This window comes from Nilaparvata lugens, chromosome 2, assembly GCF_014356525.2.
Source record: "Nilaparvata lugens isolate BPH chromosome 2, ASM1435652v1, whole genome shotgun sequence".
In the NCBI taxonomy this organism is placed as follows: Eukaryota; Metazoa; Arthropoda; class Insecta; order Hemiptera; family Delphacidae; genus Nilaparvata; species Nilaparvata lugens.
The window spans coordinates 62,749,021-62,770,441 of NC_052505.1; the positions used below are offsets into that span (position 1 = coordinate 62,749,021).

General features: G+C 34.8%; 2 protein-coding genes across 3 annotated transcripts in view; one reads left to right on the top strand and one right to left on the bottom strand.

Annotated features, from left to right (window-relative positions):
- Window positions 1-3,653, top strand: part of LOC111057568 (glutathione S-transferase C-terminal domain-containing protein homolog) — a 47,285-nt gene extending 43,632 nt beyond the window's left edge. For both annotated transcript variants that reach the window (XM_039422411.1, XM_039422410.1), the window contains exon 10: window positions 3,104-3,653. In XM_039422411.1, coding sequence (XP_039278345.1) covers window positions 3,104-3,376 — 273 coding nt within the window. In that variant the 3' untranslated portion in view covers window positions 3,377-3,653. The remainder of the gene's footprint in view (window positions 1-3,103) is intronic.
- Window positions 3,654-4,749: 1,096 nt separating this feature from the next.
- On the bottom strand, window positions 4,750-20,739 carry LOC111057569 (kelch domain-containing protein 10). Its single transcript, XM_022345004.2, has 2 exons — window positions 19,754-20,739; window positions 4,750-6,278 (listed from the first exon to the last, which is right to left on the bottom strand). The coding sequence occupies exons 1-2, from the start codon at window positions 20,501-20,503 to the stop codon at window positions 5,793-5,795; spliced, it is 1,236 nt and encodes a 411-aa protein (XP_022200696.2). The 5' UTR covers window positions 20,504-20,739; the 3' UTR covers window positions 4,750-5,792.
- Window positions 20,740-21,421: the final 682 nt, after the last annotated feature.

Sequence of the window (21,421 nt, forward strand, 5' to 3'; positions counted from 1 at the left end):
CAGAGGGATTCTGAATTATACATCTAAATGGTAACATAATATACATTTTTGAATGTTGAAGAATATTTTTTTCCTTCAGTTACCTTGAAAAGTGGCCATTGCTGCACTGATTACAGAACGCAAATAATCACTTTTCCGCTCTAGTGCGCAAAGTATTACTTAGCGTACTCTTTATACTTTGCATATCATCTTGCAGCCATCCCAATCAGCTGTTGACATTGTTGGCGTGTATTTTGAATGCGAATTTGTTCTATATATATTTTGTCTGATTTTCAAATAAATAAAAATGAAAACTCATTAAATTATACATTTTGAATATTATTAATTATTTCAAATAATATTCTTTTCATTCATAAATATTGATTGGTTGAAAAATTATTTCGAAATTAAGATTTACTCAAAATTATTCAAATTTTCAAATTGATTGGATCAATTTTATTTCTAATTTGAATAAATGATCGATTATTAATTTTCAATTAGATTATCAAGTTGAAAATTAATTCTTCGATGGCGCTACAGCCCAAATCGAGCCCTGGCCTCCAATACTGCGTCTCCATCCATCACGATCTCTTGCATTCATTCTCAAATTCCTGATTCTCTGAATTCCAGTTTGACATATACAGACAGGGGTGGTTCTTTATAGAGTGCATCTACTTCATTGTTGTTTCTTATTCGCCAGACACCCTCCATATATACTATGCAGCATTTTCCTTTCCCAGCGGTCTAGATTTGCTGCAGCCTTGGAACCGCTGTGCGTATTATAGTTTTATATATTCTGATCTTTATGCTGCTATAGACGCTTCTTGACTTTAATATATGCAGCATAGAGAAGAATGTTTTGTTTTGTTGAAAATGAAATCCAATAGTTATTGCGAATTAGTTATTTGTGCAACTAGTGCGCAAAGTGAGTTTGCTGCACCAAAAGAAACGTTTACGCCCGAGCCGTAGGCGAGGGTAGAATGGCTTCCTGAGTGCAGCAGAGGAACTTTGCGCACGTATTTCATGGAGTTCACATTTAATTTTTCCTACAGTTACCATTGAATATGAAAAGTGGGTAATTATGGATAAAATGATGGCTGAAATCCATCAAATGTTTGTGTGTGTGATGCTGTTATTAATAACAACCTCAATTCATTTAAAAATTAATAATCCAATTGAAGTTGAAAATTCTCAGCCAAAGTTCTCATTTTTATTCATTCAAGAATCAGAAAAAATACAGATAAAACAAAAAATTCGCATTCAAAATCACGCTAACAGCTGGTTGGGATGTCTGCAAGATGGCTGAACCGACAAGCGCGCGACCTAGCGGGAAGAATCGTACCTAACTTCGTTTCATCCAGCTAAAAACAGTATTCAGATATTTAGACTCATGGTTAACTAGAATTACCGAAAAATACTATAAGTAAACTAAAAAATATTTATAAAATAACATAGACAACAGAAAATATTTTATTGTAGTATATTCTAATGTTATTTTATTAATTTTATTGACATGGATTTCGAACGGTAATTATTTAACCTGAAGATTCGAATTTCATAATTTGTATTTGCTACATTTCTCATTGCTTGGAGTTGAAATATTTATTACAGTCAATAGAAAATAAACATTATTTATTATTAAATGACGAGAAGTTATTATTTAATTATGATTTAGATAAACATTATTCTTGTTTTGAATTTCTAGATTGGGATTTTATCATAAATATAGGGTAGCCATTGAAATGATTCTTATCTAAATCTAACCACAGTCATTGTTACCAACTTAATTTTTGTTTTCGTGCACTAATCCTCCATATAACCCACCAACTATTTTGTGTTGCCATGTTGCAAATCTGGAGTGCAGAAATAGTATATTTCGCACCTAGGGCCGAAAATGAGACTTTTCCGGCTCGAAATCGGTTTTCAAGTCCGAGGCCGTAGGCCGAGGACTAGAAAAGATTGAGAGCCGGAAAAACATTTTTGCCCGTGGTGCGAACGCTATTTTTCGCCACACACAAAAATATACAATATATATATGAGAATAATTGTTCATTAAGCACTTCCGAAAGCAAAAGTGGAAGGTCATAGCTCTAGCAAATCTGATGTAATCTGAATTTCAGGAAATTGTCCAAGTATTTTTATTTTTTATTCTGATTTGTCTAAATAACCTAAAAGATTATGTTCAATTATGTGGGAGGTTAAGTTTATACTTTTTTATTCTTTCATATGACAATAAGATGATATTATTATAGATGTTTTAATTATTGAATAATAAACACAAATAATGAAAAGTTTTTTGATCAGCTGTTTTACCACACTTGAAATTTGGCCAATCTGAATGTCAACGTCAACAATGCTTGTTGTCATCGACTTGGGAAGTTTAGGTTAGAAGTTCTATCCCACTCTGGAAATCAAATTTGGATAGTTTATAATAGGTCTATATATCTTATCTGTATTTCATTCATCCAAATAAAATGATAGTATATTATTTCAGAATACTTTATTCAATTCTAGAAGCATAAACTGATTCACTTTCATAAATTATTTGTAAAAACGTTCAGCACCATGGATATTGCCCAAGTAGTTCCAAAATTATTCACCATGTCTCGTGATAAACGAAGTACTATGAGGTTTGAGGTTAGATTCTATTATACTCTGAAAATTGAATTTGAATAGTTTATAATATCTTATTTGTATTTCATTCATCCAAATAAAATGATAGTATCTTATTGCAGAATACTTTATTCAATTCTAGAAGCATAAACTGATTCCGTTTCATAAACTATTTTGTAAACACGTTCACATCAAATCAGAATCAGCTGACTTCAAGGTTATTTTACAGCCCTAGGGCCGTAAAAATTTTACCGGCCTGGTCAGAAAACAATCATTTTCGGCCTCCATATGACGCACGTAAACCAGCTCATTACATCCAAGTGGGGCGAAAAAATTTTTCCCGCACTAGATCGGAAAAGTGATTCTTTGCGTTCTGTAATCAGTGCAGGAATGGCCACTTTTCAAGGTAACTGTAGGAGAAATATATTTGTTAAATAAACTTTGCTTTGATTTTGAAAATTTTGTGGTAATAGATTTTTCTTATTCCAATATGCTTTGTTTTTGTTTTCAGACCAATCACAAAATCAACTACCCTCAGAGTCGAATGTTCAGAGAGTCGTCAATCAGCGAGAGACACTTCTTAGTGCTGGGTCACTGCGCCGACCAGACCCACAAGAAGTTGTACCACAAGTCGCAGCAAGGCGAAAGGTGCATGAGACTAGTGGACTATGACCGGTGCTTGCAGGCTCAAGACCAAGGATACACTGTCAGTGTCGCTAAGCTGGTGCCTTCCGATTGCACGCCCAAAAACAATCTCCTAGTTGGAGTACCGCACAATTGCTGAGTGAACGCTTTTTAGTTAGGCAAAATGCCGTATTTATGAACGGTTCTTTTGAACCAAATTCAGTTTAGTTGTCTAGTAGATAGTGACCAAGTAACAGAATTGACTGCTAGCAAACCAAACTTGGCCAAGTTCTTAAGAATCGTTGATAAATAAGGTCCTCATCTAAAATTAATGTTGTCTATTTTATTAATTACATTGTATCGAGTTGTTAATTCCCTACTCTATTGATCTGTAAATATATGAATGAATGAATAAATGAGAAAGTGCTGATCGGAAATAACCGGTCTGAATTATTGTTATCAAACCATCAAACATTCCGTTCCCAGAATACTGAATACTTCGATCAAAAAATAACTAAAATAGGATGGTCAAAATGAATGGGTAATCACAGTTAGCCTCGTAATCTTCTAATGTTAATATTGTAGTTTCACAACTCAATTGAATTATTAATTTGCTACTTCAGATGAACCACTCATGAACTCTTCATGTGTGCAGGGTGTGATCTATTTAGGCCCGTATGCACCATCTTGGTTTAAACAAAATAGATCAGCATTTCGTTTAAACCCGGAATGAAACACATAATACATAATGACCATACCTTTTTACTTTCCTTGCCCTATTACCATATGTAAGGAAAGTAATGCTTTTCGAAAAAATTAAGGTACCCCAATTCCTAAATCTCTATACGTTTCAAGGTCACCTGAGTCCAAAAAAGTGGTTTTTGGGTATTGGTCTGTATGTGTGTCTGTGTACACGATATCTCATCTCCCAATTGACGGAATGACTTGAAATTTGGAACTTAAGGTCCTTTCAGTATAAGGATCCGACACAAATAATTTCGATCATATGCAATTCAAGATGGCGGCTAAAATGGCAAAAATGTTGTCAAAAACAGGGTTTTTCGCGATTTTAGATTTTCGCAACTGTAGATTCTATTAAATCATTCACTATGGAGAGATAGCAGACATCGTGTACCTGCAGCGTTATTGTCCTGTCACCAGCTGGCTTAGATCTTTGAATAGTAGACTTGAGATGCGCGAGAACACTAGCGTCAGTTGATCAATTTTCATAATGGCATGGAAAGTTGTGTGAGTGCGCCAAACCAGATTTTTATTTATTTGAAAATCAGAAAAAATATAGATAGAACAAATTCGCATTCAAAATACACGCCAACAATGTCAACAGCTGATTGGGATGGCTGCAAGATAATACGCAAAGTATAAGGAGTACGCAAAGTAATACTTTGCGCACTAGAGCGGAAAAGTGATTCTTTGCGTTCTGTAATCAGTGCAGGAATGGTAACTTTTAAAGGTAACTGTAGGGAAAAATTATTTCAATCGGTTTAAAAATGTTAAATGAAGCCAAATTACAGGTGGCGCGATAAACTGAGTTTAATTCAAGGTCAAACACTGTATAAAAAGTAAAACAAGAGTAAATAACTTTGTTTTTATTCAATAGATTTCATTATTGTTGAGAAATCAAATCATTTAAAAACTTGAGGTTTTGTCAAGAGTAGCGCTTTTCTGAGTGAATTTACAAAGCAAACGGAGCTTTGACTGGCCACTGTCTAGTAATGCTAGATTACATTTATATATATCATATAAACGCTCAAGTAATTGATAATCCACAAAATTGTGAATAATAATAGTACCTATAAACTAGACTAGTTTATGAGTATAATCGCTGCGAATAGAACAGATTGTGCATTCACCAAAAATAAAAGTAATTTTTCTGATCATAAAATAATTATGACAAGACCATATAAGTGAATTTATTCACCTATGTAAAATAAGTGAATTTGGTTGTTTCAACGGAAAACATACCTGTAATGACTTATAAATGGCTATGCCATCGCCATGGAAATTAGGCTATAAGCTCTTTAGTACATAAAAAAACGTCTCACATAAGAATTTATTGATAGTAGGCCAGGCCTATGTAATGTTATAATTTGCAATATGAATGTTTAGTGTGTGGATATTCTTCCTGAATTTTAAATAGAATGTTGGCATAAAATGTCAATTCATGTGAAATATCACTATACACTAGACATTTTTAATACTATTAATCTCTAGGGTGCATTCTAATCCGGTTATTCAAGGAAAACTAGCCACACAATGATAAATACAAAAGTTTCTACCACTGACCTGTATATAGTCATAGAACTTTCTTCAACTCTTATAAATAGATAAGATAAGATTAAAACAATTAAATCATAGATGATGTAACAAATATTTGTTAAAATATCCTTGATGATTATAAACTACCAACAGACACTTACATTCAATGTAGATTAATTGAAAAGTGTATGGGAAGCTTCTTCCTGTATTACATAAATTCTAAGAGATGGAACAAGCACGGTTGATATTGTCTTTATTTTAATTATAAAATCAACTCAAGTATTTGTAATTGACCAGTGCTACGACAATCGTTTCAGGAATTCTTGAGGAATGCCACTGTCAAGCAGAAGGCTGATGGGATGTTGGTAAAGGTTGGGACAGTAATGTTGCAATGCCTCCCAGCAGATCTCCTTCAACTTGGGTATTTTGACCCAGACACAGTGCACATCGGCGGAGCGCTGAGTGGACGTTCTGTACATGTTGATGCCACCGAAAGTGTAGATCTTGCCTTGAGGAGTGACGGCGCTCGAGTGGAAGTAGACGCCCTGTGGCAGGCGGTCGGCAAGTTTGCACCACTGCAAGCTGCTCAGCTCCAGTCGCCACATGTCAGCCATCACCAGCTCGCTATCGTAGCCACCAAGGATGAAGATGGCCGTCTGGCCACTGTGGTCGGCCACTTGTACACAGCTGTGGCATCGTCTGGCCAGTGGGAATCCGTGCACTTCGTCCGGCTTTGTTCTGGCCACGTCCCAACACCTGCTTCGAAGATCGAAGCATGGGATTTCCTGCAAAACAATGATAACACATTAAACTGGATTACATAATATAGTCAGATCCACTTTGAACTGTTCAAATAATGATTTTGAGAACCAATCAGAACTATGTTAGTGACTGTGTTTCACTTTCTGAGCGATAAATTATCCATATTGAATAAAAAGACTAGATATTGTCCAATCACAGAATTATTAAAAAAAACCGAGATATCGGTTTCAGTTGATACAAACAATATATTTATGGTTGGACAATATCTAGTCGTTTTAGTCAGTTTATGCCTGTATTGATTACTGAGTATAAAATAATGAAGGTGAAGTGTTCTATCCATTGAGAAGCGGCTCCGTTATTCTTTTTTATTATTTTACAAAGGCGACTTTCTAGAAGTATTTTAAGACTAGGTGATGATGATGGGATGAATGATAATACAATGAAGGTAGAGTTATGAATGAATAAAAATATTATAGGTTATGCTATCCACTTGAATTTATTTGAGTCCACTTTTCAGTGTAGTGTAGATAAGATTTATATAGCTAAAGGTGCTATTCCTAAGTGACGACTGTAGCCACACAGTATTAACGACCGTAGCATATTTTAGTATATTGTAGTCTATCTTTATATGAAGACATAAATAGACTGTAATAATAATATAAGTTATATCTAATTTGACCACAGAATCATTATGTAGAATGACATCCCTTGATATTGCAGTGCTAAAAACGTTTCAGGGTTAAAGGATTTGAAGGCAATATTTTTTTAATGATATTGAAAACATCGCACAAATATTTTTTTATAGTACTTCTCACAGAATTATGTGATTTTGTAATAAGTAAGAACTTTATACCAACATAACGGGGAGAATATCTCCTTTCTATTGGTGATTTGAGAATAGTCACTTGTAATTGAGAGAATGTCAGATGTAGATGAGAATAGTAAATTGTATTTGAGAAATCATCAAATGTGAATGGAAAGATATCAATTGAGAAAATTTTCCAATTGACATGTCGTGACACTTCAGTAGCCTACAGTACAGGTTTGATTTGAGCAGGAGAGGATACTGTACTATGTACAAAGTATTCCAATTACTACCATAGGCTTTGCATGGGGGTAAATTAATATTTTTGACCGAACGTAGTGAGGTCTATGTTTTATCTCGGATTTTCTTTTGTCTGTCTGTATGTAACACGATTACGGCCAAATGTGTTGATAGAATTCGATGATATTTGGCAGGAATATTCCTTTTTCAACTGCGCATCGACGCACAAGGTTTTTTGAAATTTTGCATTTTAAGGATAATATGAAAATAATAGGAATTCCTCCATACTCTGATATCACTATAATGTATCATCTACTTTGAAGATAGGATTAGGCCCGCTGCAAAGTAGACCCACGCTAATTCACAAAAGCAAGCCACGCCGTGAGATGTTTTGTAAACCATAGCTATAGAATTATTCATAATCAATCAGCTGACAAGGGGATTAATCATTGCATGTATTACACAGATGTCTAGAGAAGCCTAGCAATGGTTTACAAAACATCTCACAGCGTGGGTTGCTTTTCGTAGATCAACGTAGGTCTATTTTGCGGCGGGCCTTAATCAGACTATAGAATTATTCATAATCAATCAGCTGACAAGTTGATTATTCATTGCATGCATTAGACAATGTCTGGCCGTGTCTATTTCTTTGAGGTAGGGTTTCAATATTTTTACTTTCTTGCCCTATTACCATAGGTAAGGAAAGTACTGCTTTCCGAAAAAAATTAAGGTACCCCAATTTCTAAATTTTTATACGTTTCAAGGACCCCTGAGTCCAAAAAGTGGTTTTTGGGTATTGGTCTGTATGTGTGTGTGTGTGTGTGTGTGTGTGTGTGTGTGTGTGTGTGTATGAGTGTATGTGCGTCTGTCTAAACGATATCTCATCTCCCAATTAACGGAATGACTTGAAATTTGAAACTTAAGGTCTTTACAATATAAGGATCCGACACGAACAATTTCAATCAAATGCAATTCAAGATGGCGGCTAAAATGGCGAAAATGTTGTCAAAAACAGGGTTTTTCACAATCAAATTTATACCTAAAATAGTCACTGATAAGCTCTATCAACTGCTACAAGTCCCATATCTGTAAAATTTTCAGGAGCTCCGCCCCATCTATGCAAAGTTTGATTTTAGATTACCAATTATCAGGCTTCAGATACAATTTGAACAAAACAAATTCGAGTGGAAAAGATTGAGCATGAAAATCTCTACAATTAATGTTTAGTAACATTTTCACCTAAAATTGAAAATAAGCTCGAAATTCGAGAAAATGTAATTATCCAATTGCAAACTGTTGGCAACTGTTGATTCTATTGAATGATTCACTATGAAGAGATAGAAGACCTTGTATGTCTCCAGCGTTATTGTCCTGTCACCAGCTGGCTCAGATCTTCTAATAAGAGAGAGTAGGGTTGTGTTTGTTCGTGTGTTCGTTTGTTTGCATCAAAACATGTCAACTTGTGGATAGCATACCGGAAAAACGGGAATGATTTAGATCTCCAAATTTTTCACATATATTCTAAAAATATCAATCTTGTGCACCTCGAAGCCCAAATTTTAATAACTTCCTTCTAGATTTTTCAGAATTATGTTTAAATTTCATTAATGGTACATTCGATTTCATCAAAAAATCACCAAATCATATGGTCGAAATTAAAAAGGAACATCAGTTTCTATAACATGAACATGCTTTCTACCTGAAAAACATAGTTTTTAAACTTCGTTTTCCTGATGCAATGTTTAGGCCTACACGTGGCATGGATTATTAATTTTTCAGCTAGAACAATTTTTGAGACAAAGTGCTAAATAAACGTCTACAGTTTCATCAATGCTGTATCGGCAATATGAAAACGCATGCAGTTAATATGTCTTTGAATGAAGGTGTTGTTATTTACATAAAGAAATTATATTCTTCCATTTGTATTTAATTAAAATTTCAAAATTATTCGAGCCCTGATAGAATGACTGACTCACTGTACAGTCAGTCGAAAATTTTAATATTGGAATGAGGGGTATTTTGGCAAGTTGAGCAAAAAAATAAGGTCATATGCACCTTTTCATTATATCTTCAAATGAAAAATAGGTTTTGTGGGTTGTCAAAACTCCCTCTGAAAGGGAAACTATTCAACTTATTCTATCTTTTAGTAAAATAACAATGATCATCCATCCATGTCATCATCTTCTATACTATAATAAAGGAAAGAACTGGATTATAAACGTAGCCTATACAGGTGTAAAGTATAGGGAAATTATGTTTGACCATTATCACGTCAGAACTACTGGACCAATTTTAAATTCTTCAAGATTTGATTACATCAAGTTTTCAATTATTTGTCATGCTTCCAGTTTGTATGGAAGCAGCAGAAGATTTCTCTTAAAAGGGAAATTAGAAGATAGGTATGATTGGGGATCCTTTTCGAATGATAAAAACAGGTTTTCCGTCACACCCAAATTTTTTCCGCCATTTTGAATCCAACTTCTTTTTTTAATTGAACGGTGGTCATACTGATTTACTTGAAATGCAGCATATAAATTCTTAATCAACCGAGGATTCTTATAGGCCTATTTTGAATTCTTCTAGATTTCATTACGTCAAGTTTTAAGAAAGACCCTTGCGAAGCACGGGTTACCTGATAGTTGTTTATGAGTAGACTTGAGATGCGCGTGAACACTAGTGTCAGGTGAACAATTCTCAAAACGGCAAGGAAAGTTGTGTGAGCGCGCCACACCAGTTTTTTTTATGATGCATGCATGCCCATAGTCAGTACACATATTCTCACAATTGAAAAACAAATTTAATAGGTGATTTAAAATAAAATAAAAAATGATTGAATGAACTAAATAATGCTGAAGAAATTATAATATTCTTGATGGAAAAAAATTAATTTTAAAATAGTTGAGAAATATTTTTATCAGATGGAAAGATTATTACAGAACTGGATAAATTATCATATGGGATATAAATTCAAACGTGAACTGAGTTTATCAACATAAGTGAGTTTTTAATCTTGGAGAAAACAAATAACAGTTTTTAAAAGTAAATTATGATTCAACTAAATCAACTAAACTTTTTCCAACTGTATTTGAGAAAACGTCAGATGTAAATGAGAGTATAGTCGATTGTATTCGAGAAGCCATCACTTGTTATTGAGAATAGTGAGTTTTAAACCAGGCGCACACCAACGCGAAAGTTTTGTTGCGGTGCGAATTTAATTCGCAGAGCTTGCCGTGCGGAAATTTAATACCATTGCGGTGTATGTGCTGGCGCAAACCAAGGCGTTGCGAAATATTCCCTTGCGAATTCGCAGCTTTTTTGTGTTGCGAATTTTGTGGCGAGTTCTGGAACTACACTACTTTTGTCTGCCTTGTAAACAACAAAAGTCAACTAGAATATTCCAGTGCTCCACATTGCGATTATTCCGCTTACCAGTGTACGTGCCCCAATATTTCGCAACGAAAACTTCGTTTGGAAAGCGCAGTCTGAATTCTTGAAAATTCCGTAACGAATTTGTACGCATCGGTGTGCGCATATTGTTACTTTCTCAAATTAACTTTATACTTTCTCAAATAAAATTGGAAAAGGTGTAGAACAGGTGACATCAGATACTTGTGGATAAGAAAACTGCGTGAAGTCTACTGTTCACAGAACTACTAGTGAATGATGAAAGTATTTGCCCTGTAGCATACTGTTTAATGATTGAGTATCATTTCTTTGCATGTATTGGCAACGCGACGTTTGTCTCCATGACATCTCCAAACATTTTGTGAAATATTGCACTTGATGAAGATCAAATTCTCTGTGTTTACGGCGCAATTGAACTTTAGCATCCATCAATTGAATCTCTTGATCAAATAATTTCCTAAAGCCGCGTTTACACCAAAGTTATTAGCAAAATGTTAATAACTTAATCCATATAGTATTAGATACGCCTATTCCACCCCCTAGGTTATCTAATATTTGCGAAGTATTGCTACGACGCGGACTAGCTACAGCCGGATATGGGTCGGCGTCAGTAGCCGTACTGACTGGTGGAGATACCGGACCTACGCTTCTCCCCCTATCCTGATTCTTTACCCTCTGCTTCTTTCGCGAGATTTTTAATTTTAGGGGAAGAGTATTTGCCCGTGCCGTTGCTGGCCGATTCGGCCCTCGGCATTTGAAATACAGGGTGGGTGTTAAATGGGATTAAGATAACCCTATAAAAGGATACGGATCCGGATACCAGATCCCTATAAATAATTATATTCGTAAAGGTAGTACGCAATCTGAACCAACTGCGAGCTGACGGCGGAAAGACTGGATCTGCGAGCCCGGAAAGAAAATAGAAATGAAAAAAAAATGAAAATGAACTTTATTCTGCCTTTGAGTAATACAGCATTTAAATAAAATAATAGTTTCAGAATTATACTAGCAGCAATTTTTCATAGACGCTGCCAGTTTACATTCATTCTATATATAAATTTCATAATATAGAGGTAAGAGTTGCTGAATAAAATAAATAACAATTATTATCTGCGTCCATTGCGGTACAATGATAATAATTTTATAAGAAAAATACTGTTTACAGAGAACGAAACTTAGAGTCAAAATTTAGAGTTAAAAATTTAATGTCGAATAACAAAACTAAAAAATTCAGAAACAAAGAAACAGTTCAGAAAATTTATAAAGCACTAATATATTCATGAAGAGATTACAATGGGGTTAAAACTACAATCTGACATGTTAAGATAAAACTTGACGTAAACAGTGTAAATCATGTTGTTGAAACAACCAAGGTTTTATAATTTTCGTGAAATCTGTAAGGGAGGTTTTCCTCCTGCCATTATTAGGTATAATGTTATACAGTTTCGGACCTAGATAAACAAATGATTTCGCAAAAAAACTGAAGTTTATTCTAGATAGTCGTGAGATGGAATCCTCTCTTCGTCTTTCAGAAAAGCAGGGTCTAAAAAACCCATCATTACCACTACTCAAAAAGAAAATTCTTAATACTTTAAAGCAAATAAATGCCGAAGTGAGAAAGTACCCAGTGATTGGAACAAAGGAAACCAAGGCTCTCTCCGATTTTTGAAAAGTATTATCGTAATAAAGTGCTTTTGTAATTTTTGTAGTGGACTGAAATGTACTTTCGCTGCTCCACCCCAGCATACAATGCCATATTCTAATTTAGAATTTATTAGAGCAAAATATACGGTGCGGAGGATTTTTGTGTTACACAGGTCTCTTAAGTGATAAAATTTACATAGGTCTCTATTAATATTTTTCTGCAAGGTTGCTATGTGGGTGTTCCATTCAAGAGATGAATTAATAAATATTCCAAGATATTTAATGACATCTACTTGCTCTATTGGGGGACATTGGCATGGAAAATCATATCTACAACTAATTAAATGAAAAAATATTGGTTGAGGTAGAATTTTAGGTGTACGAAGAGAGAAATTTATGAATTTAGTTTTTTCAACATTTACTGCCAATCTGTTCCTGAGATACCAGTTCTGGGGGAGCTTACAATCCTCATTTATTTTGCTGAACAAATCCTCCCATGAATTGCCCAAGCTAACTAGTACTGTATCATCTGCATAGCAAAAACTTTTCCCATTCAATTTAGCATCACACAGATCATTCACAAAGATAATAAATAGTAAGGCTGAGAGCACTGAGCCCTGTGGTAATCCTGTGTTAACTGTTAGAAAAGGGCTATGTGTATTATTTACTTTCATGCATTGGGTTCTATCCTTTAAAAACGAACTAAACCACAGCAACGCTACACCCCTCACCCCAGAACGCTCTAATTTTTCCAAAAGAAGTGTATGTTCCACAGTATCGAACGCCTTTCTTATATCCAAGAACAGTGCATTCACATTTAATCCATTATTTACGTTGTTGTAGATGTTTCCCATGAAATCAACCAAGGCACGCTCCGTGTTGAACCCTTCGCGGAACCCATATTGGTTTACATTAAAAAATTTAACCTATTAAGAAAGTGTAATAGTCTACATCTAACAAGTTTTTCTAATAGTTTCGAGAATATGGATAATAGCGCGAAAGAGGTTTTACTACAGGATTTAAGGTGAGGGCTATGGAGTATGGAGTAAATGGCGGAACTATGGAGTTGATAATAGTATTTAAGATATAGTTAAATAGGGCACGGTATAGGGTGTAAGCTATAGAGGATAGGGTGCAGGGTATGAGGTATACGGTATAGGGAACAGAGAATCAATAATATTATTATTATTCTCTACAACAAACAGATGTTTGTTCAATAATCTGCAATCTGACAGTTGCGCTCTAGCTCTCAGCAAGCTTTACCTGCTAGCTAAACACGGGGTATAAATTTCAGCTATGTGGAAATCAAGGTTTAGAGTATAAGGTTTTAGGGTATGGGATTTCTGAATCGCGAGCCTGTAGCTGCAAAAGGATCTTTAGCAATTCTGTGACTGCTAACCAGGATTTCCGCGCCAGTCTAACAACTGCGCGACGGTTATTAAGGGCTAATCTGTAACAGCCCTTAAGGGAATGGAAATCACTCTCAATCGTCTGAAACGTTTTTAAATCAATAGTCAGTATGTCAACTATTATGAGAGGATAGAAGGGATTTTCACAGACATAGTATGTAGAATAATATCGGAAAGACAACAGTATGTCGTTGTCAAGGTAGGAAAGGATTTTACCAGGATTTTCTACAAGAAAAATATCGAGTCAGAGACTCCTAATTCAGGAGAAGATTTTAATGGGCTTTTCCAAGCAATTGCCAGTCTGAGTACTACAACAACTGAGATCACAGGAAAATTCATGAATTTTCCACAGGGAAAACCAGCAAATAATATTTGACATTAAAGGGGACAGGTTTCTAGGAATTTTAGAAAGGATTTGTGGGTCTGAAAAACCGCGACTAGGATGATCTCTAATCTGAAACTGAGATCCTGATCCAAGCAGGGTTTTCGTAAACTTTTTGCGGGCCTGAGACCACGACAGGGTCGATCTCAAGTCTGGAACTGAGATCAGGAAGGGTTTTGAACAGGAAAAATTAAGACAGAGTAAGAGGAAGCTTGTCGCAGTCTGATGACTTTGACTGGGAAGTTCTCAAGCTGTACCAGAGAGCTGGAAGGATTTTAGAATAGGATAAGTTAAGAGAGAGAAAGAGATAGGACGTCGCAGTCTGTGAACAAGCTGCACCTGAGTTCTCTAGGAAAAAGATTAGGATTTTCCTACAAGGAATTATAGCTAGTCCGAAACGGCTAAGCAAAGTTAAAATACAGGGCCACTCTATAGTATGAAAACTAAGCAAGGAAAATTTACTCAAAATGATAATAATTTCTCTACAAGGATAAAAATTAATCGAGAAAACTATTCTCAAAAAGAACAGGGATTTCCCCACAAGAATAAAAATTAATTGAGAAAAACTATTCTTTAAAAGGACAGGGATTTCCCTACAAGAATAAAAATTCAATTGAGAAAAATTACTCTTTAAATTTAGGGCCACCTTACTACAGGAAAGGAAACGCATATAAGAGACCAGTCCTAACATACAGTTACCTGAATCGTCGTAGATCCAAATATGGAGAATTACAAACCAATTCCCATATTAAACTTAAAAATGTTGTAAAGCGACAAAGTAGAGTCTTATAATTCAAGCACTCTAAAATAATCTGCTACAAGAGCCTAGTTAAATTTCCCACTTAACTGTTTGTAGCACAAACTTAAGATCCCTTCAGGTTTCTAAGACCAAGGATAACTTGTTCATCCCCAGTGATACGAGCTTGGGATAAATAGCTAACAAAAAAGAAAATCCTCAAGGAAAATCTAACTTCGAGTTGTCTGGAACTCATCCTACAATATTCTATTCTAACTATATTCTATAATTCCCCTAGTAATAAACTAGCACTGGGAACGCCATAAGGAGAGGAGATTCACGACCCTTTCACACGCTCCACTACCGAACAACTGCCTCTTGCCTAGGTCTCCTCGAAGCAGAACAGGGTCGCCGAAAATTAGGAGGCCGGGGGAAAAAAGATTACCGACCAATAGGATTCTTAGGAGACGATGACGCCACTGATCATGTGACAGGGTATGATTCAGAAGATCTTGATGCTAAGGGTGTAACCATGATGACAATACTGCTAATTTCTATAATAGATTAGACCCGTAAACAATCTTTCTCACAAGAAATTACAAGAAGTGGCTACTCTGGCGCGACTGCTGCTGACTGCATGTTAGATAACAGAATGCTCAAACCAGTAAACAAAATCTGGAAATTTCTGGTTCAGATGAATCCACTGCTGATAATTTACAGGGGTTGTCGGTGATAATGATGATTTCCACACTCAACTCTAAGTTCAACAAAGTACATCCAACTGTCGACCCTATTCTTCTACTAAAATAGAGAAAATTCGCTAAATTATATGCTAAATGACGATTCTCCTTTCATCACAAAATTCACTTTGTTACAATAGATTCTATTAGATTAAACGAAACTTGACAAGCACATATGACCATCATGTGTATGATAAGTTATGTTCAATCTAATAGAATCTATGAGGATTAAGTTATTAACATTTTGTTAATAACTTTGGTGTAAACGCAGCTTTAGACTACATAAATCGACCTCAGAAGTAAGCAAATGAACAGCTACAATGAAAATGTGAGAATGTGAAGGTCAGCTGGTTTTTCTAAAATCATTCCCAATAAACTGACAACTTCTCGATTTCAAATCATATGTTCCCAAATTGAAATGATACTTTCTCAAATGAAATTCACTATTCTCAATTACAAGTGATGACTTCTCAAATGCAATTGACTATTCTCATCTACACATGATGCTTTCTCAAATACAGATGACTATTCTCAATTACAATATTCATACTTTCTCAAATACAGTTTGAAATGGTGTAGATAAAATTTATCCGACACATAGTTATTGCAATTAATGGCTATGGTCGTCAATGCCGAGCAGAAAACATGAAATTTTCAAAATGCTAGATAGAAACGTTTTATGGATTCGAAGCAGGGTTGTCATTATCACCGTTTTTCTGGCCCCAGCTGTTGATAGCATCATGGTGGCACACCATACAGCCTCCATCGATATTAAGAAAAGAATACTAAAAAAATTAATATTCTTAAACGATGCCATGGCATCCATGTAATGAATAGATTTGCAGAGGTTGGCACACAGTATAGTATCAATCTCACTGCCTTCACAATTAGCCTAATAGTGTCTCTAGATCTACACTATCCCGATGTTGGCTGCTCTCCTTGACTTTGAAACTCCTGAGAGGCCAAAATAATTATGTTCTTCCGACTATTTTTGACTATGCCTATTGGAAAAATAATTCAAATAATATGGATGTATCTGAGAAACTTTCTCGCCTTTATCACCCACTTACTGTTTGAAACAAAAAAGTTTCTAGCATGTCAAAAATTTCATGTTTTCTGCTCGAAATGTGTCAACATTAACAAACATAATCATTAATTGAAAAATTAACTATATGTCGGACAAAAATGATCTAGACACCAATAGAAATGAGAAATTCTCATTGTTATTTTGACATAAAATTATTACTCATTACAACTTAGCATAATTCTGAGAGAAATGTTATTAAAAAAAAAAAAAACATATTTCGAGATGAAAAAAATTAAATGGCCTTTTAATCAGCCCTGAAACGTTTTTATCACTAGGCCTATAGGAATATCGAGGATCTTTTTCTAAACAATTCTATGATTAAATTAGAATTGGAGACAGTTGCAATTTTACTCAATTTAGCAATGCTGATACTTTTTTGGATAGAAGGCCAAGTCTGAACTTCTTTTATACAGACAATAGGAATTTGATCTAGAGATAGATAGAGCCAAATCTCAAGCACTACAGATCAACGTCCGAGTTCCACATGGTTCAATTTTTGGTTATATATATATATATATTAAAACAGGAGACACGATATAAATAGATTGAAAACACTTAAAAACTTACATTAGAAATGGGGGAAATTTTCAGAGACTGTGTCTCCTTTCTCAACCGAGAAGACTGAAGTGTCTTCTATTATATATATATATATATATATGGTTCCACATGGTTCAATTTTTGGTTATATATATATATATATAATAGAAGACACTTCAGTCTTCTCGGTTGAGAAAGGAGACACAGTCTCTGAAAATTTCCCCCATTTCTAATGTAAGTTTTTAAGTGTTTTCAATCTATTTATATCGTGTCTCCTGTTTTATAACATATATATATATATATATATATATATATATATATATATATATATATATATATATATGATATCAGATTACAGTTCCCCGATGACACTACTTCAGTCGCCCAAGATAAAAATTCTTATTTGGCAATTCTCAGGTCAGCCCAATTGCTGGAGGAAACCAGCTCATGGTTCACAGTGAAAAGGCTGTGCATGAACGAGGCCAAGAAACAAAATGTTCTGTGCACCTTGAAGTGTAGTCCACATTCCTTTGGTGAGCTAGAAGTTGAAATTCTTGGATTTATGGTGGATGCCTGTCTGTCATGGGATCAACATTGTAGATATGGTCTTTAATCGATTCTCCAAGGTCATCTACCTGATGCGGAAGTTGAGAAACATTGTACCTAAAAGTTATCTGGTTACTGCATATAATGCCCTTTTCCACAGTCACATCAATTTTGGAATTGTACTCTGGGGTCACACAAGCAGTTGTGAGAGGATTCTCCTTCTTCAAAAAATCTGATGTGGTACACTCACACAACTTTCCTTGCTCATTGATCTATAAGCCTGATTCTTAAACGAGGATAATTTTGGGGAATAACATTATGCCGATTGGCGGCTAAATAATCAAAACTATGATTATACTATTGTTATTGTTTTCAGAGTACATTTTCCTTTGTTTGAATTATGAAATTTGAGGATTTTCTAAAAGTTGTCAAAACAGCTATTCTACAAATAAAATATCGACATGTGTTCTTTTGAATAAACTGCTCTACCTACCTACCTTAGTTTTTGTTTTTTTTTTTTCAATTATTGATTTATATTATATACATATATATATATTTTTTTTCTATCATATTACTTATTATTATATTTAAGAGATTATTTCATTATGTTTTGATGTAGATGCATTAGAATTGTATAGGAGGGTTAAGTGGGAGAGAGGGCCGGCTGCGCCCTAACTTCGCCCTCCAGGTTAAAATAAAGGCAGCCTATCTATCTATCTACCTCACGCACAAGAAGGAGGTTACAAAGTAAATTTCTCAGGGATGGGGTGGACCCCCTGTTAGTTTCCCAGGGAGGAGACTCATGCCAGTTAATAGAGCTGATAAATAACTATACAGGGTATGAATTTGAAAAAAATCGGTCAAGTCATTTTTGAGAAAATTGTGATAGAAATTTAACAAAAATCATTCTTCTCAAGAATATTACGGAGATCCTGCAATTTTCCCAGAAATGAGACTCATGTCAGTTGATAGGGCTTATAAATAGCTATCTAGGGTATAAATTTGAAGAAAATCGTTAGAGTCGTTTTCGAGAAAACCGTGAAAATTATGGTTTTTTAGCCATTATCCGCCATTTTGAATTGAATTTTATTGAATTTCTTATTGTCGGATCCTCATGGTATAAGGACCTCAAGTTTAAAATTTCAAGTCAATCGGTTAATTAGGAATGGAGTTATCGTGTTCACAGACACACACAGACCAACACCCAAAAATCATGTTTTTGGACTCAGGGGTCCTTGAAACGTATAGAAAACATGAATTTAGGGTACCTTAATTTTTTTGGAAAGCAATACTTTCCTTACCTATGGTAATAGGACAAGGAAAGTAATGAAACGTATAGAAAACATTGAATTAGGGTACCTTAAATTTTTTTTGGAAAGCAATACTTTCCTTACCAATGGTAGGCCTAATATGGCAAGGAAAGTAAAAAAGTAGTGCGCATATGACGTCATATCCACCCCTGGAACATTGCCGGCCAGTTTTTGTAAAATTGGATACTGTATCAGCCAATACTTATTTAACACCTTGATACTCCTGAAGGGTCGGATTTACAAGCTACAAGCACCTATTTGGCATGCCATCTTGATTAAGTGTAATTAGTGTTGACTTTTGTGTGTTTTTTCAATGAAAAAATCTATCCAGCACAAGCTGGTTATGGATTGATGAAGAATTGAATTGATCTTCATAGAAGTTGAAATTCATGCGCCTGCTACTATTTTTGGATGAGTGATTACTTAAAAACAGAATCCACTATATATCATATATAATTTACGAGTTGAATATTTTGTTTTTTATGTGGTTCTATTGATTATTCACAACTAAAATTGTACACACACTTCTTGTATCTTTTCCATTACCACCGTACAAGTTTGATGCTTATAATGGAATCGCAGTAAAAAATTATACAAGATTTACAGAATCTTACATAAATGAGAAAAAATGATAAAATGAGATTCATAAAATCTTACATCAAATCCAAAAACTTCTTGAGCAGTTCCTCCTCCAAGAACATAAAGACGAGCATTGTGAAATCCTAGTTCATGTCTATACCTAGCAGCTGGTTCGTTTGGCTTTCCATTGCAAATGTACACTTGATCCCACGTCCTTGTTTTCAAGTTCAAACAATGTATATCGGCTGAGTATTCAAATCCCGTTGTTCCCCCAACAGTATAAAAGTTCTGTCCGTCTACAAATATTGCTTGCCCATACCCAGAGGTAGGAAGCTCTCCTTTAGTGATTACTCGTGTAAATTCTAAACAATTTCTATCAGATAGATTACATAGAAACAAATCACGGTTGCAGTCGACTCCAAAAGGGAATCCAGTTCCACCAAATACCATAAGAATTTTGCCGGAAAGTGCTACTGCATTTGATGCTAAAACGTTAGGGATATTCTTACATTTCAATTTCTCCCATTCATGAGTTACAAGATTTAATCTCCAAAGTTCCTTGAATAGAGGACGACTTATTTGCCAGTCACTGTCACTTCCCATATTTTGAACTGTGATTTTTGGGTTATAACCCCCATAAGAATATAAATTGTCTTCATCACAAACTATTCTGTGTCCGCTTCTTGGTTTAGGGGTACATCCACCTTTAGTAAAACACTTGTCAAATTTATAAAGCTTAAATGCGTATTCTTTTGGCGTTGACACAAATAAGTTATTTATAATCCTGCTTGGAGATGAAAGCTCTGAGGAGACATTGGATGAAGACATGTTGAGAAAAATTTAGGAAGTTTCCATTTATATAACCACACTCTTATTCAAAATCCACATTACACGAGAATTAATAAAGTAAATTGAAGTGTAGATAAAATTACATATAAATAAAAAATTTTAACTGGATAACCTCAAACTGTGAATGCAAAGTTCACACTTTGAGTTCACTTCACTGAAGAAACAGAAAGTGAAGAAGAGATTCAAGAGAATGAAGACAAATTATAGCCATCTCAGTCTTACTCAAAATCGTAATGTCCATGCGCAGGTAACGGTTTATTCCGTTCCATTTTACTAGTTCTTTAACACATTGAATGCCATGTCATTCATAATTGAATGACAGTATTGTTTCATTGAGTGCCATTGTCCAGGACTTGATGTTTCACTGGGGGCCACACCGTTTTTCTTAATTATTTACATTATTTCTCATTCAGAATGGTATTATTACTAAGTAATATCATTATAGTAGTGATACATCCTCATAATATGATATATTTAGATGTCATACAAATATGAATGACACGGCCCCTAGTTGACTTGGTTCGTCTGAGTGCCACGTCATTCATAGATAAATGACACAATTAATCATCTGTAAATCATCTGTTTCATCAGATGTTGAATGTAAAATAGCATCGATTTTTCACAAAATCGATCACTCACCATTGATGGAGTGAAAAATCGATTTTTCACAAAATCGATCACTCACCATTGATGGAGTGAAAAATCGATTTTTCACAAAATCGATCACTCACCATTGATGGAGTGAAAAATCGATTTTTCACAAAATCGATCACTCACCATTGATGGAGTGAAAAATCGATTTTTCACAAAATCGATCACTCACCATTGATGGAGTGAAAAATCGATTTTTCACAAAATCGATCACTCACCATTGATGGAGTGAAAAATCGATTTTTC